Raw genomic sequence first — 17,864 nt, 5'->3', positions numbered from 1 at the left:
GTGGAGAACGGCATTTCGCCTCAATACCAAGAAACCGCAGATTCCACTGTGGAGGCCGTATCTAGTTAACGAGACTGAAAGGGAGTTTTATGGAGACGTTTCTCACAATAAGACAGGGGGAACCCCCCTTAAATAAACTCTCCTTCACACTATTAATCCAACCAGCATCATTAGAGGTAACCACTACAAACCATACAATTGTGTGCAGAAGCTAGACAGCTAATTAAAATGAGTCATATGGTGGAAAATCTCCCCCCAAGAGGACACAGACGTCTCTCTTTGTGCATGGTCTATTTTACAGCCGGTCTCCTACCTGGACTTGCCCTTTGCCCATAATCTTGTCCACAATCTCATTGTCGTCTTTGTTCAGCATGCTTTTGTCGTAACACTTCTCGTAGCACAGGATCCGAAGGTACTGGGAGCCCTCCAACTCAATCTCAAACTCCTGTGCAGTGACACGGATGTAAACAAGGAGAACAATGAAGATGAAAACAGCACAGTTAAAAAAAATAAGAAAAGAAAAAAAGATGTCTTTGCGACTGACTTCGTTCCACTGAGGCTCTGTGGTGTCCCTGAAGACTCGGGTCTTGGCCTTGCTGACAAAGTATCCAAATGAGTCTACTTCGAGAGTGCAGTATAGATCTGAAAGCACAGAGAGTAGACAGGTCGGTGAGATGAAACAACAACAGAGTATGACAGACAAAATGTGAAGCACTGGAGAACACTTAAAAAAAAAAAAAAAAGAAGATCAAACATATTGTAGATGTTTAAAAATGACTAAAACATGCTGTTACACATGTTTAACTGCCGCAGACGGGTGTTGGACAGATACATTTATCGTTCCCTGTGTGGAAATTTGATAGCAGCAGAAGATACTTGACATTTCAAAGCACCATATAAAAACAATCACATGAACATAAGACATAAAGCACACAATATACAGACACTTTCCCTCTCCGAGCATCTTAGGGATGATTTTGGCCAGACCAGCTTCCAATGAAAGACAAGTGGATTCTTTTTGCACTGCAACTGATTGATTTACTGGAAAAGGTCAAATATATATAGCATCAATCCTCCAATTGAACTGCCTGATATTTAAATATACATTTGAGTCTTTATTTAATGAATAAATAAAATAAAATATTTTCCCTTGAAGCCATGATGATGTGTTAACATAATAACCAACAGCCAAAAATCCATTAAAAAACTCAACTTAGGACACAAGACTTGTCTTATGAAAAGAAAGAAAACAACTAAATATGAGGGAAGCTGTGAACAGTGAATGTTGGAATCACCATAAGAGCACAGCCAAAAGTGCAAACATGTATAAAAGTATCACTTCTAAAGACTGATTTCACAGATTTCTAACAAATGTGCAATTAAAAGGTGAAAAAAGCCCTCCAATTTGTCAATATGCTACCGTTTGACAGCAGACAGGCAACAATCTCCTCCCTGTGTACACAATCAGCACCGGCAGCCCCTCGCCACTCTTAACATCCTCATACCGCAGCAGTATCCCGCCCCGCTTCCCTCCTCTGGGATCAGCTCACACTCAGCTCTTACACAGAGCAATTAAGTCTGTTAATGTGTTTCTTTAAATGCTCCTGAAACCATTCCTGCAGACTGTGCTACCAGCTGTCTGTAAAGCGTCTCCACTACATCCCCTCTGTTGGACTTAACCCCTCGGGTTAACTTCCACTAGACAGCATGATGGATGGGTGAGTGGTTCGACCTTTCACCGGGACAGTCACTAAGATTAAGCAAGAGAGCTGAACGGTAGGGGAGTGGGTTTAATTACATATGCAATAAAATAAAAAAAGACATTAATTTAAACAAAAAAAAAAAAAGTCACAAGCAAAGTCATCATCACGATCACAAGATTTAAGAGCCTGACACGAGCCGGGTTATGAGAGGATACCAACCACATCACCTGGATGAGCTGCGACTGGAGAAAACGTTTGCACATGTATCTATAGGATAAAAAGGAGCGTACAGTATAAAGGAATGTCGTCCCATCTGGTTTTATTCCCCCTTTGTTTGTTTTCTCAGCATCCTAAAAGGTTTTGCCATAATCACTCCCAGTTAGGAAGAGATTAGCGGTGGTGGTACGAGGGAAGTTCAATGAAGGGGAATTCAGTGCGACCATCTGGGGGATATTTAAAAAAAAACATGAAGCAGTTATTGCACGCTTCCGCTATGTACGGAAGCATAACAGCTCACGGCTGTCACTTCTGATTTGACATCTGGAAAAATCCTTAAACTACCTGTCACAGTCTGCTTCATTAAAGAGGCGGCAACATTCTGATGGTTGCAATGAGCGATTCAACCGGTTCTTTGTGTGCAACTCTAATGTGATTTAATCCTCTTCGTTTCATCTAGCCCTGGAGTAGAGAAGCGTATACATAGTCCTGAGCAGCTCCCAGTTTTCTCTGGAAGTTTATTTCCTCTCCAGCTGAAATGGGTTTATGTGCCCAGACCTAAAATTCAAACAAGGCCATGGAGAGCATATTTTGAGAGGTCTTTGTGTCCTCACAGTGGATCCAAGAGGGCTTTGAGAAGTAGGACAGACTAAAAGAGGCCTGGAGTTTTCATTTTTCTGGCAGGTCGCCACCAGGCTCAGAGTATGAGGGGGATTTATTGGTCAGCATGGGGTCTCTGACCCCTAAATACAGGGTTAATGGATACCATCCTTTTCCATCTCAATTAGCTGTGGGCTGTAGCCCTTGTGGGGTGCGTATGTTCTTATACAGCAGGCTAATCTTTGCCCGAGGCTGCGCCGAATGCTGGTTCAAACTGTTGGTTCACAGAATCAGGAGACGCGTGATAATCAGTTCAACTAACTAGTGTCTCAGCAGCTACAGATCACAGTCACCAAAACCGCTGCTTCAGGACAAAATATTCTTCTCAGACTACAAAACATAATAAGCAGGGAAATGCCATAATTCAACTGTTTAAACAGAACCCAGAAGAAGAAAACTAATAAAAGCCTGACATAGAGAATACATGCAGCCATGGCTGGATTGGATTACACAGAAATACAGTCTTGAGAACGTGTGAACACTTTCAGCAGTGGTTTGAACTTGAGCCTTACAGGAAAAACATCGAAAAGCAAAAACGTCAAAACGAAACAAAAATTTTAAAAATGCCAAGTAGGTGCTTTAACTGTGCATTGACCATAAAATAAAATTTTAAAATGCACCTTTCTCTCATCTTCTAATGTGGATCTGTGCCCCCACCCTATGCAGAAAGTGCAGTTCTATAGGTGTGTATTGAGCTAACTGTTGCATCTTTCTGAAGGGAACGACATGCAAACACTCACACATACAAACAAATAAAAATAAAGCAAGAATAAAATGACATGACATGTTTTTTGCTTCTCATCTAGGTCAGTATTTCCATAGATTTTTTTTCTATCTGAGTTTTTGGGAGACGCTCAACTCCCAGCTTTTCCCTCTGTGACCCAGTTTGACTAACTTTGCCCTGGGCTGCGCTTCCAAGCCCTTTCCCACTGGGGGAAGATTGTAGTGGCATAAATAACAGCTTCAGTAAAATCTTCGACTACATGCTTACTTGATTTTTTTGATTTAAAAAAAAAAAAAAAAAAGGAGGGGGAGGGGGAAAGAGAAAGCCTACTGTGGAGCATTCAGTGCCCACCTGACACAGTGAATAATGACTGCTGTTTCAGATCATTACACATTTCCATTCTAATATGAAAATAATCCCCATTTGCAATAACAGAAACCACATGCGCACACACGATTATGCAAAAGAGGAAATTGCTGCAAAATCCTCGCACATTGAAATCTGAAATGCCAGAGACGATAAAGTAGAGTACCGACAACGCAACTGGAACCGCGCTGAAGCTTTAACACAGGCTGGAACATCGCCACACAAAACCTGTACACAAACCGAATCCCATCATTAAGCTACATCTGGAGGGGGCTTTGTAATTTTAGTCATTTGTGGTATTGGAGGAAATTCTACAAGCAGAGGAATACAGTGTGTCTCAGTGATCTCTGTATGTGTTTGAAACCCCAGAGAAACTGTGCCGATGCTGGACAGGTTTTAAAAACTAAACATGAATATTAAATAAAGCTGTAGGAAGCAATTGGCAAAGATGTACCGTCCTGATGTTAGTCAGACATAGTCACCATAAAAGGCGTGTATTATATTACTAAGGGTTTATTTAATTTGAGCTATTATTTGATTTCTTTTGTTGAACTTTCAAATTAAATAAAACTGTTGTTGCTGAATTGATCACTTAACCTTTAGTGCAGTTAAGCCTTTTCTATAAAATGAACCCCGCTCCAGACTGATGGACGACAAGAAGAGAGGTGGATGAAATGATGCATCCATCATGCCTTCTTCTACTAAGTCTGTGGGGGATGTATTTTGATGTGGGGTGCTTCAGTTTGTCAGGTCCAGCTTCACCTGGATACACTGCATGACCAGATTTTTCCATCTTTATCCTCTGACAGTACAGGAATATTTCAAGAACACAATACAAGAATTCATTGCGCTCAAATTGTGAAAGAGTGGTTAAGGAGACCTCATTGTCTCACATGCACCGGCCACCGCAGAGTCCAGATCTCAACCCCATTGAGATTTTTTGGGATGTGTTATGTAAGACTTCATGTTCTCCCATCATCAATGCAAAACTCTGAATGGAAACAAACGTTGTGACATTGCCAAAGTTCATTAGGGACTCGAATGTTACAGGCGATCTGGGGAGATTTTGGAGCATGTGACTGTTTTTGTTTTGCAGGGCAGAGTATGATAGCAGACACTACACTTTCCTCATTCTTCTTTTTTCGACTGCTTCCTTTAGGGGTCACCTCAGCGAATCATTTGCCTCCATCTCACCCTCTCCCTCCAAACGGCTCATTCCTTCTCTCCATCATATCAGTCACCTCCCTCCCTTTACTAGTCACAGTCCCTACATTTAAAGGCGTTTTTGTTTACATGGAGACTCAGAACCCACAGCAGTTCAAAACTAGACTTTTGAACTAACCTATATAGTATTAAAAGATTGGTATAACCATACTGAAGAGATTGCCTAATCCTGAAATCACAGCAATAAACCTTACAAAGTAAAATATGAATAATGAACACATGCCACTGGAAATACATCATCAGGTATAGTAGATAAATTTACTTCAGTGACTCACACACATACATATAAACAGTGATCACCCACCCATTTATCTACCACAAGTAAAAGGCATTAAACCTGTGTAAACACACATTAGAGGACCTGTACGAATGAATGAAATCAGATATAAGTTATGGATGGCTGAAGCTTCACTTTAACTCCAATAATTAAATCTGATAATTAATAATTCGACTCTTGTCCTCATTTAGAACACTTGTCTGTGTAACAGTAGTGTTATATATCATCAAGGTCAGCACTTCTCTCACGGCATCCCCGTAAACCTCCCTCATCATCATCATGAACACCACGGTCCCAAACAAGTCCAGCACATCCTCCATGCCTCCACGGCTTGCATGCCCCACCCTGGGTCTGTACGCTCCACTGGAGATACCAACATCAAAACTGTATCAGTGAAACTACCAAAGTTGCTTCCACACACACACACACATACTCCATAAAGCCTTTAGCTCTCTGCGCTCCATTGAGGATCAAACAGGCTTTCAGGAGAGAGTGCTTTCCAATCCATTAACTGGGAAATTCTTGTGGGCCAGCACTGAAGGCTGTCATGGTAACTGAGGAAATCATTTCTCCCTCTCCATCTCTTCTCCTGATATTCGATATTTGAACTGGTGCTTGAGCAACACGGGGCACGGAGTGTACCGGAGCACCAGCTGTCCACCGCTGACACATCTGAAACAGCCTTTGTGGAGGTTCAGCCAACGTCAAGCTCGGTAGATAACACACACGCATACACACGCACACAGCTATACAAAGAAACATTTGTGCAAGGTAAGGCAATAGCATAGTGTGTGAACAAAGACGAGTGGTATTACAATTGCCAGCTGTCCACTTCTGAATGCTGCTGTTTGTGATTTTGACGTTCCTCCTTTTCAATGTGCCTTCAGCATCTTTGTCACTTGTGATGTCTGCTTAACGAAAACAACCGCAGGAATCCCACTTTGGCTTCAACGCTTCCTCTGAGACAACCTCATTCTCTCCCTCTCTCTCTTGATTTTTCCTTCCTTTGCATCTTGGCCATGTGATGATGGAAACTGCATGTGCCGGCTGTGATGATTGACTGGGTCATGTGTTTTGCTGGCAGACAAGTATATGCGCAGCCGCTATGTGTAAGCAGATGCTGAGCCGGAGTGTGCGCACAAGTGCAGTTAGAGGAAAAAAAAAAGAAAAAAAGAAGCTGTTTCTGGCAGACTTACTGGCTGACTGCTCGAATCCTTTGGCAGAGTGGACAATCACATGCAGAAAGCCGTACAGGCCAGGAGTCTCCTCATCTGGAAAACAAGCACACAGAGCAGTTAGAGCAGCACGGGTGCACATACGGGAGTCCGTGCACAAAAATCAGCAGGGTAATCAGAAGTCATTGCAAACTATAAAATGTATGATCCTCCGGCATCCTGTCTTTATCTCTGCGATGATATTGTAAAGAAAAAAGATAAACTGTGAGAGAAAGAAACAAAGGAGAAGGAACTCGTCTCATGGAGCATGAGCTCTACCAGCAGGTTTCATTTCATTTCTGCTGCATCTCGTACATTTTTTTGTTCCTGTACTGCCTGATCACTAAATGCTAATGATGATACTAGCTCTCTCTCTCTCGAGCTTACCCTATTTTGCACCTGTGTGCAGGCTATTAGTCTTTATTATCACTGACAGCTGTGGTATTATTTTCTATCTGTTGCAGACTCGTTTACTGGCACTGACACTAAACTTGCTTCTGTTGTTTCCAACAGCAGGACTTTAATGCTACATGCTCTTTCAGCTTTTTGTGAACGAGTCTCTTTCCCTTCGCTGGAAGCGGGTCAGCTCACGTGGCCATTTAGAGCACCTTTTCCCCTCTGTCGGCTCATGAATTAGTGGTATTCATCGAGGTAAAATGAACCATGCAAATATGTGTGAAGTTTGAAAGTTCACTGTTAAAGCGTGTGTTGCCACATCCAGATCCATTCAAACTAAAATTGCTCAGTGGGGCAGATTAGTGGGAACCCTAGTGGGTTTTTGTATTCTTTCTTGGGTGGTCCGAACTGGAGATTACATTCTTATTGTTTTTAATCATTCATTTGAGTGTTTTGGTTCTCATTCCCTCCAGCAGTCAGTTATCAACATTTGAGAAGAGACAGATTAAACTTCACATGACTTCAGAAAAAAACAGAATAAAACGAAATCAGGGAAACGGCTGAGGAAACAACTATTGGAGGATCTGAAAGAAAATTAACCGTTATTACAGCCTTTTGTCAGATTGGCATCAGACCACACATTAGCAGTGCACAGACGTCTGCCATCGAAACTGAGCTGCCCTTCGAATAGAGATCGTGGGTGGATCTCTTTTTTTTTTTTTTTTTTGGCCAGCCCATACACCCCTCTTTGTACCGCCGACAGAAACATGAAGAGGATACAGTCCTGCTTTGGTTGAGGCCTGTGAAGCCCGGCTGCTTCCTGGTAAATAAACCAGGGTGGAGGGCAGCAGAACCGCTGTGAGCTCCACTGTTGGCAGCTGAGAGGAGAGCAGTCAGCCCTCGGGGTTAACTGTGCGTGTGTGTTTTATATAACTAACAGGGGAGTTTCACAGAGAGTCGGTTCATAGGTTCAGCATCATAGCAGACCGACTGCCCTTTCTATCTATTATGCTCAATGGAAAACCATGAACTAATATGTGATAACTGATGATTATTCAATGGAGTCAAATGAAAGAGTGAGTATTTAAGTCATCCATCCTCTTAAGTATGAGAGACATTCCTCCACCAGCTGGTCTCCATTTAAACCCCTGCTGTGCTCCCTGCATCACATGTCAGGATGGAGGTGTGTGTGTGTGTGTGTGTGTGTGTGTGTGTGTGTGTGTGTGTGTGTGTGTTTATTCTAGCTTCGTAATGAGGAGCGGGTCAAAAGTCTAAGACAACGCAGGAGTTGAAGTCTGATTTAAAACACAGGAATCTCAGTAAGCTCTCACAGAAAGCAGCAGGAAGATAACATGTAAGGAAAAGTCCACCAAAGCAGTGAGAAGAACCTGTTTAGGGAAAGCAAACAGAGTTAATTCTCTTATTAAAACCATGTCAAGTGGTGCAAATGCATTTTTAACAGTAATCTGTCTGTATGTCATGTTGTGTATCCATGTGTGGTGTTATGTACTGTCACGTCTGACTTACTTATCTGTTATTTTGACAGCCTGATGCCGTGTTAAATGTTAAATTAAAAAAACAGAGAATCAGACATAAAGTTCAGTTGCATTGAAATAAAACACCTCGTTTGGGGGCGTGGGGTAAAGCACACCAAAAAATATGCTACCACTTAAGTGTCACTTGTCATTCTGCTGACTACTTTGAAAATACAAAACTAAAATCCATCTGAAAATGACTTTAAATCTATTGGATATCAAACACAGAGATTCTAATGCACAGAAAGGAAACACGACACAAAAACATCAGGACAGCGTGCCTTTCAGTGTAAGAGCTCTGTGTCTGTGCATGAGTATTGTCTTTGTGTGAGAGACCCTCTTGCCATCTGAGCAGATCAGAGTAGATGGAGCAGATGGCTTTAATGTCACCCCCACCCCCCCACCCCCAAGACTCTGAGAGTGGCTGCAATGAGGAGATCGGGAGGAAAAAACAAACATATAGAAGCTGCGAGCACGCCACCGACACACTGCGCGGCACTGACTGCTCCGAGCTAGATGAGAAACATATTGTAGCCTAAATTTATCTCCTGCAAGGCCCCCCTAACTTATTATGTGGTTTTTTTAGTGCTCAGAGTGTAACAGGCACTTTTGTGTGAAGTTAAATTCAAAGCAGAGGGAAGCGGGAGAGGGAGACAAAAATGTTCCTGCTCGTGTTTCTTACCGTCTTTGTTGCCGGTGACAGGAATGTTGTGGACTGTTCGGAGTTTGAAACAAGAGCTGGTCAATACTTGGAGCTCTACAGAACTTAACACGCATGACTGGAGGTCTGGAAGAAAAAGAAAGGAAATAAATATCATAAACATCATATAGGGAGGTGGGGGTCAAACCTTTATGTTTCTGTGGAGCAGTGTTTGAAAAGTGAACACAATCGTACCTTTCTTTTGGAGTTTCTGAATGCTTTCCCTCCACTCTGACCTCTCGTAGTCAGAGGATAGCAGGAACAGGTAGCTCTACACACACACACACACACACACACACACACACACACACACACACACACACACACACACTTAGCAATTACAACCAAAATAGCTGGAAAAAATCCTCACTAGCACACATCAATCGGAATGATGGGAAATTCTCTGATGCTGTTTTGGGGGATTCAAACTTTAAATCTGTAACAGCAGACTCTTTGAAAGTAAAATGTGTCCCTCTAGTGGTGAAACCTGCACAGTGCAGTGACACAAATGGAGCCAGTAACAGATTAAGAATGGGCAGAATACCTTTCCATGTTTGTTGTGGATGCGAAAGGGGATGGTGGGGGAGTGCAGGAGCAACCAGGACTCCTGCTCGTTCATCTTCTTCCTGAGACGCTCCACGCGGCTCTGACCCTTCGGTGCTTTCTGCACAAGGACACGGACAGGAAAAGAGACTGTTTGAATCTCGCTGATTGCTGAAACGTACTCATTGAAGTAAAAGAGAGTAAAACACCGAGCACTGCTGTGCAGCATCCGAAACAGTCACAATCTTTTCCTGATTGAGACAGTGAGACTTGTACTTCTCCTCTGACTCATCTCAGGTCTTGACACATACAGAAGACGCTTATATTTTTAGATTCAGTGTGACTTACAAAATGAGGGTCGAGGTGCAAGGTGGGGGGTGGGTGATTGGGGGGGTGATATGATCTGACTTTGAGAGCCCTTCCCCTTGATGTTGGGTTCCTTGTGTAACCCAGCCTGTGTTAAAGCTTCAGTGCGGTTCCAGTTGCGTTGTCGGTACTCTTCTTTATCATCTCTGGCATTTCAGATTTCAATGTGCGAGGATTTTGCAGCAATTTCCTCAGTTATAAGACTGATTTCCTTTTGTATCCATTTTCTTTGAACATTGGGTTTTACTGTGAGACTAAATTTCTGGAGCTACTTCAGCTAGAATTTAATTTTTCCATTAAGAAACAGAATGAAGCAGATGTAGCAGACGCCTGACATGATGGAAAAAAAGACAGTCACACTGAGTGTACAGTCAGCTTTATGGATCTCATCAAGTTATTTTAATGACAACATGACTGACAGTTAAAACATCTTTATTTGTACAGCACAGTCATGTTTAGCCTACAAAAACAAAAAGCCTCCAACGCAGACAAGTCTCCGTCGGGGAGTTTCACAGAGACGTAACACCAAACTTCCACCTCCAAAGTGTCATATTCCAGTATTGGCTACCTAACAACGCGGATTGGCAAATCTGAACAAGTTTAGTGGCTAAACAGGGTGTGAACGTATGAAGACGTCAGAAGCTGGTGCCCTTTTGTCCCTCAGTGTTTGTCGAGTTTAAATTTAACCAGAGCATGATAATCATCAGGCAGTGCACCAGTTACAGAGAACAAGAGAGTAACACACAAAGAAGAAAAACATATGCAGTAAAATCTAGTTCCTCATTTAAACCAAGAGATTTAGTGACCTGTCTTTGGTTAGGTTTCTATTGTCGCCTCTTTGTATGAAAAGCGGGGCGTGAAAGATTAAACTGCAGCCGATTAGTGGTTTGTGTTACATCTGCAAAGCGGTTGCAGAGATCACACTTGTAGGACCTCTTAGGTTTTAGACCCAACCCTGTCTGGTTGCATTTGGTTGGAGGTGGCTACGTAAAATTCATCAACTGTTCAAGTGAAGATCTTTCAATAACACCAGAATTTCTATTATTAATGAGTTGGATTTCTTTTGCTTCTCTTCTGTACGTCATGACAAAATCAAACCACCCATCGTCTATATTTTTAACCACATACAAACTGAACTTTAAAGTGAGGACTACTCAGCGTTGCCTTATTGAAATCTTTCATATTTTCCAGCAAAGTGTCTATAAGCTGCTTAAAGCAAGCCCCATACTGTGAGAGTCTTTATATATAATTCATGCAGCAGTTTCTTGACGTTATTGGAGGAAAACAAATTCATACACAGCCCCAACCCTCACCAGGAAGCGGTGAGTCAGAGCCTGCCTGGATACAATCAGCTCGATCTCTCCCGGCATTCGCCTCCTGCGACTCCACATACCAGCCGTGGTCACTCGCTGTGCTCCGGGTGGGCGAGTTTTAACGCCGTGAGAAGGGAATAACAGGAACTCTGCGCTCCTGAAGCCTTTAAACGCAGCTATGGCTGCGGGGGTGGATTACTGTGTACTTGTAACATCTTTTATTTCAACCTCAAAATGACAACTGAGCATTTCAGCATGTGCTAAACAAAACAGACTCATACCGTGGCACACACAAGTCACAGTTTAAATCTGGATCAGCACTTTTGCCACTCATACTCAAGGAAACGGCAGCTGTCCTCAGTTTCAGGATGTTTATTATTCGTACTTGGACTTGTTTTGCTGCTTGTATTCACTCACACAATAGTCACAATTCATTTAGTAAAGTCTGCGTAGGCCATAATAAAAAATGAAGTAAAGGGTCACAAAGCTTTGATATGACACCGAACTTCTGATTTACTTCTTATTTATTTTTATTTCTTAAATAAAAAGAATCCAGCTGATGATTAAAACTAAAAGAAGCTGCTTTTAAAATAACCAAGTTCTCCTAATTGTGTGGCTCTTGGCCTCAAATGTATTTGTTTTATGCATATGTTAGAATTTAAAGATGAACATCAAAAAGCTCCTGTTATTCATAACAGGACCAGCAACTTTTCTTACTCTAAAGCTGTCTAGAACTGGGCTCCAAACCCTGAATTTGCCCCTTTATTCTTTAATCCTGGATCATCTCAAAATTAAACCCAAGATGGCCGAATAAGCCATTGTAAGCCTCGCGAATACATTGAATTGGGCTCCAAATGCCAGGAAAAAGGATTACCTTCTCTTTCTGTATCTCATTCTTTAAGACCGAGATCTTGATCTTCATCTCCTCAATCTCGTGCTCTGGCAGGACCTGGATGCTCGGGCAAGCGTCCGAGTCGTCCAGGGTTTGGAAAGTTAAGTCCGCTAGAGGGATGTACCACTTGCACTCATACTGCTGATGGCGACTACAGAGAGACAGAGAGAGGATGGGAGGATGGAAGAAATGAAACAGAATTAGTCAAAATATTTAAAAAAAAAAATATTTTTTTCTCTTTTTCAATCATGACTGAACTGAATGGACGCACAAAACCGAAGCAAACCGGTTTACAATTTGAAGCCACACTAACAAATGTTACACTTCTCTATTCAAACGTGTGCTCATTTGACCTCATTTCTTTATAGCCCACTCATTCAAAGTCACATTAATAAAAATGATGAATGCACAACATTATTTCCACAGGGGCTGAGGACACTAATGTGCACCGTCTCTAATGAGATTTTAATTAACATTTCTGAGTGCTGCACAGTCGACTCATCGACGACATAATACCTTCATCAGACGGCTAGTTTAAGCAGCTCGATGTCACAATGAATCCATACTAAACAAGCATGTGTTAACACTACCAGCGTCCTACATATAAAACTTACTGTCAACTATATGCATTTATTTAAACAATCAAATCAAGCAATCAAACTCAGTTTTAATGTTCTCATTTCTGTGATATTCTCTTCTGCATGTTGCACTCGCACCACTACAACCACCTGAAAGGTGGAGCCACTGTGGACTGGGAGTGGTTCAATACTCTGGCTTCTCTGGCCTGCATGTTAAAATGTCCTTGAGCAAAACAGGGAACACGCGTAAAATGACAAATGAGATTTTACTGATCTCAGTGCAGCAGCTACTCGAAACACAGTTTATCTACTTTATTTACTGCACTCGTTTTTTTCAGGCGTGCACTTTAACTGGAACTTCAAAGATTTGTTCAGCCATATCGACAAAGGACTCTTGCTCCGTGTTTAGTCTCATGTTCCCACTCAAAGCTTTCGCAGTGATGCAATCGGCTCCCACCAGAAGGACTTTGTCATTTCTTCATTAACGAAGTACATTAATTTTACATCCTCCCGCTGCAGATTATGGTCCCCTGATCTTCTGCCCCACCCACCCACTCCATTATCAAGCCCTTCTTGTTTACGCGCTCTTGGGTCTTTCGGGAAGTCCTTTTATGTTACAGACCACCGATTTGTTTCTGTTCTAATCAGACTCTGACACAGACTTAGAGAAACACAAAGAAAAGGGGGTGGAGCTAGGTTTGATACCTGACTGAGAAGGAAATGAATAAATCACCATATCAAATCATGTGGTTCTTTAATGCCAGACAGCAAAGGTGGTGCATATATAAAGAAATGATGAATTATCCAAGGTGCAGAACGTGCAGCGGGCAATCGTAAATCTGACTCATTCTAAAAATAATAGAGTGCAGATAATCACGGCTTTTGGCAGGGATTAGGGCTCCTCAGTGACTAAAGTCAAGGTGATTGAGTTTCTGGATGGTTGCTCTGTTCTGTGTGTGAGCGCGTAGGCTGTAGGCAGCACACTGAGATAACAACCCAGATCATATTATAGCCCCATTTACAGGTTTGGTAGTTATGGCAACACTATGTGTTCCTCCAAGTGAGGGGCGGCTGCAATTGACACAGAGAAACGGTGAATGTCAACCAAAGCAGGCACCAATCAGACGAAGGGGAGGCGAGTCGGTGCTGTAAGCGTGACCCTCGATCTACTGACATGTGTCAAAGATTGACACGCAGCAGCGCACACAAACACAAACATGAGCGATCTTTTTCTGTCAACTCTCTTTACTTTAACGCCTGCTCAGCTTGCACCCTGAAACACAACACCTTCAGTTTCTACTTACACCTTTTGTCTTCTTTTTTAAAATGTTTTTATTATTCATACATTTAGCATAACTCTGTCCTGCGTGTAGATCTGCTACTCTGCTGCACTGCTCAAAACAATACAGACAAAAATGCCTGCGAGTCTTTCTCTTTGTTACCGACGCTTCAAACACCACCGTGTTAGCCACAGCTGGAATCAGAGAGGGAGTGCGTCTTTCCGAAGTGATCCTTTCTGTTGCACGCCGGGTTTGATAGCTGATGTGGAAGGAAAACTGCACGACACACGGGCAGAAACACAGAGAGGACGAAAAAGCGTGGATATTTAAAGAGGCAGAACCCAGTTCAACAGGCTTCATGAGCCTTGAGCTAAATAATAAAATGCATTGTTATGAAGCAGATAAATGTTTATGTTAACACTGGCATTTCTATCAATTTATAAAACAGTAGCTTATTTAACGTAGCTTAACATCCTAAACTGTGCAAGGTGGACAGAGTGAAGTGACACCGTGAAATGTATATGTAAAAACATCGCTGACGCCCTCCATTTAGAGGCTTGTGCTCGTCAATGGAAATTTTTGAAATAGCACACGTTTTATCCAGACTGAGTCTCATCATTTAGAAGTTGTTGAGCTGACTCGCTCAGAGTTTTGGAACTTTAGATCAGTGGCTGGGTGATTTTGAATTATTTCCCTTCACTACATCTGTGCACATTTGAAGATTTAATGAAAGTACGTTGCTGTGACAGGGAGCAAATGAAAGAAAGAGGCCATCACCGCCCAAAGCTCCTTAAGCCTCGAATGAATATACCTACAGTCTGCTTCAAAAGAAAACTCTGTGACAGAGCCGTGTCACCCTGCATTTTTCTCTGCCCCAAAAATTAATAAGCGACTCTTGTGCCGCACCATCCACGCCCCGTCCCCGTTCCACTTTCTGGCTTTCGCACATCATTTTAGCATTTTTCAGATGGGAATGGGGATAGGGGGGTGACGTTAACGATAATCGCGCTCACAGCTTTTCACACTGTCAGAGGATGAAGGTGGACTCACCCCACAGCCGTCTTTTTCATCTTGGCACAGAGCAGCAGATCGGTGAAGAGGAAGACGTGCCGTAGCTTCCTGGAGCTTTCCGACACCTCCACCAGGAAGCCATCCTTCACCAGCTGACGGGCCTGTAACAGAACTCTGTGTTAACTGTTGTTGTGAATCGAAACATCGTTGAGATTGTGGATTAATAAGTTGACTTACTAAATTAACATATATATTACAGTTTGCTTTACAGAGACGTGCATGTCTTTGTTTTTAACTTAAATGTTCCTTTTGGAGTTTTAAAGCAATGCAACCATTTATTATAGTTTTCTCAAAGTACCTAATAATATTTCATATGAGAGGAAAAGTGAAGACAAATGTTCTAAAGATATGAACATAAGTTCTCTATACTTGACAAGACGTGTTGTAAGAACACACACACAGACCTCGCCCTTGGGTGTAGTAACAGCAGTCCTGCGAGGGTCAATCTCCTCATTGATGGAGGAGAGGAAGTTCTGAGAAATCCGCAGAGCGTCCTGCAGGAGGGGGAAGTCCGGGTGGTCCTTTGGAGTGTGTTTCAGCAAATCCTGTGAAAGTACATTCAATCATCTAAAATATATATTTACCACAAAGCAACTGACCTTTGTGAGCAGAGATTCAGATTTAGTTTCATCTTCTCTTCGAAAACGTCATCGCGCTGCACAAACACAGACTCCTTACAAACACTAAAACAATCTTGTGTCTCGGTTTTTTCTTTCCTCCCAGATTAACATCAACCAATTTTCTTCTGTTTGTTTGCATACGTGACAAGAACATGACACACATGCTCATGCTGGATGCACAGAGCATCTTACTGTCAGCTTTCATGCAAACCTGATCATGCATTACACTACAGCGACCACACTGGACACATCCAGAGACCTCTGCTTTGCTTCGCTGGCACTTTCTACACCATTATTTCTCTTCCAAGGAGGTAGGCTGATTTGGACTGAGAGGACTCAGCGATAAACATCAAAAAGCAGGCTTTAGGATTAATTCTTGCACGTCTTTTTAATCTCAGGGATGTGTTTGCAACCTGCTCCAATTATTATTTTTTGTTTTTTTATCTTGACACAGTTCTCAGTCTTTTCTCCACCCTAAAACACTAGAAGTAAGACATTTCTGCCAGAACAGCTTTAGATTCAGCTGATCCTTGAAAGCCATGCAAGTGCAAGCTGTGTACTCACATGAAGAACCAGGGTGCTTCTGGTAACACGGTCAATCGGCTTGTAAAGGAGAGCTGTGGGAGAGAGAAGAGGAGGGCTCTGAGTCAGTGTTGCTTACAGGCAAATCAATACATGCAGACACACACAGTAGGTCACAGTTTCACCGCTCGCACGAGGACAAAAATGTCCACTTTGGTTACTCTGAGCTAAACGCTGCTCTTACAGTCTGACTGCTGATGATTCTTAGGTTAACATTAAAGCCTAATGACGACGAGGTTCCAGCCTGAAGCACTGTTGAAGCAAGAAAAACACTTGATCATAAATAGCCTTGTAGGGGGGGTCAAGTAAAACACTGATTTCAATATGGGGGCAGCAAAGGTTTGTGCTACTGTTGTTCATCAGTTTAACAGCTGTACATATTCAGACATGGACATAAAAGCAAACACAAACAACACATGCAGACGGATGCATCTATAAAAAGTGCAATAAGACTGCCTCCTGCCAACATGCCACCCTCAGTGCCCCTCAGTCAGAGTTTAAGCCTGTATCACCGCACTTGGCTAGATTCCCTGGGGAAGGCTTTGCTGCTAAGGTGGTGTGAACAGCAGCAGCCGACATACATGACAGCTCTCTGTGACACACTCCCACAGACAGGGCAGAGTGAAGGATGGAGAGAAATAAAAGAAAAACAAATCACAGTGAGGAGATACGCAGGAGGAAAGATGGCAGACATGAGAACCTCTAAGAGGAGACAGAGAAGAAGCAAACAAGTCATGTAAGGAAACGCCTAAATTACCTCAAGGTCTCATAATAGCAAATATAATATCACACTACACATTCGATAAAGCACAGTAACACCCCTCTGCTCATGATCTAGAAACTGAGCGAATGCAATTAAGAAAAATTCCCACAAGGTCATAAACATTGTGAAATTATCTGAAAAAGTTCCACTTATTGATCATGCTAACCTCCATTTATTCAAGTGAAAACAGAGTTAAAGCAGCTTATTTCTAAAGTGAAGAAGGAAAGCTGGCCCAGTGAAACAGAGAGGACTGATGTGTCTTCTGTATGCAGGCAAGCTTGCCCCACACTGACTGTGCTCTGCTCCCACAGAGAGATCTACAGCCAAAGCTACACTTCTATTTGAATTTTAAACTTTATCTATTTAAAGCATTCAATAACGCTCTCTTTATATGTACAGCGTTGTTCTGTCACTCGGATGCTTTTAAGTGTTTAGTATTTCTGCCACACCTCTGCCTGCGACTTACGAAATTAGCACAAGAGCAGAAACCTACAGTGACTATTATCAGATCTACTGATGAAACACGTCATATTAACGCTCTACGCAAACCCTCTGCTTTTAAAATATACACTGGCCCACATGGAGTGTATAGAGGGACTTTGAGAGGGACTTGCAGTTGCTCTTTGAAGTTTCTCCAACGTTTGGTCATTAATGCCGCCTCCACTGAGGGTCATGGATCAGTGAACCAATACTGATACCTCCAGGAGGATTTACTACAGAGTCTGTATTGACTGCAAGGGCAGTGAATATCTAAGTTGTTGTGTGTGTGTCTGTGTGTGCGGTATGTTGGCAGTTCTGTATTCATTTCAATGCAGGGAGGATTAGATGACTTCAGGATGAC

The 17,864-nt window shown here is 42.4% G+C and overlaps 1 protein-coding gene across 4 annotated transcripts in view; it reads right to left on the bottom strand.

The window, feature by feature from the left end:
- abr (ABR activator of RhoGEF and GTPase) overlaps window positions 1–17,864 on the bottom strand; it is a 119,128-nt gene that overhangs the window by 33,914 nt on the left and 67,350 nt on the right. For all 4 annotated transcript variants that reach the window (XM_026182397.1, XM_026182398.1, XM_026182399.1 and 1 more), the window contains 10 exons: window positions 16,243–16,295; window positions 15,463–15,603; window positions 15,038–15,159; window positions 12,112–12,280; window positions 9,560–9,679; window positions 9,211–9,286; window positions 8,998–9,102; window positions 6,367–6,441; window positions 545–642; window positions 314–445 (listed from right to left, as the gene is read on the bottom strand). In XM_026182397.1, coding sequence (XP_026038182.1) covers window positions 314–445; window positions 545–642; window positions 6,367–6,441; window positions 8,998–9,102; window positions 9,211–9,286; window positions 9,560–9,679; window positions 12,112–12,280; window positions 15,038–15,159; window positions 15,463–15,603; window positions 16,243–16,295 — 1,091 coding nt within the window. The remainder of the gene's footprint in view (window positions 1–313; window positions 446–544; window positions 643–6,366; window positions 6,442–8,997; window positions 9,103–9,210; window positions 9,287–9,559; window positions 9,680–12,111; window positions 12,281–15,037; window positions 15,160–15,462; window positions 15,604–16,242; window positions 16,296–17,864) is intronic.

This window comes from Astatotilapia calliptera, chromosome 10 (genome assembly GCF_900246225.1).
Source record: "Astatotilapia calliptera chromosome 10, fAstCal1.2, whole genome shotgun sequence".
Taxonomy (NCBI): Eukaryota; Metazoa; Chordata; class Actinopteri; order Cichliformes; family Cichlidae; genus Astatotilapia; species Astatotilapia calliptera.
Note: the sequence above shows the minus strand (reverse complement) of the source record. Positions and strands in the feature narration are given on the sequence as shown.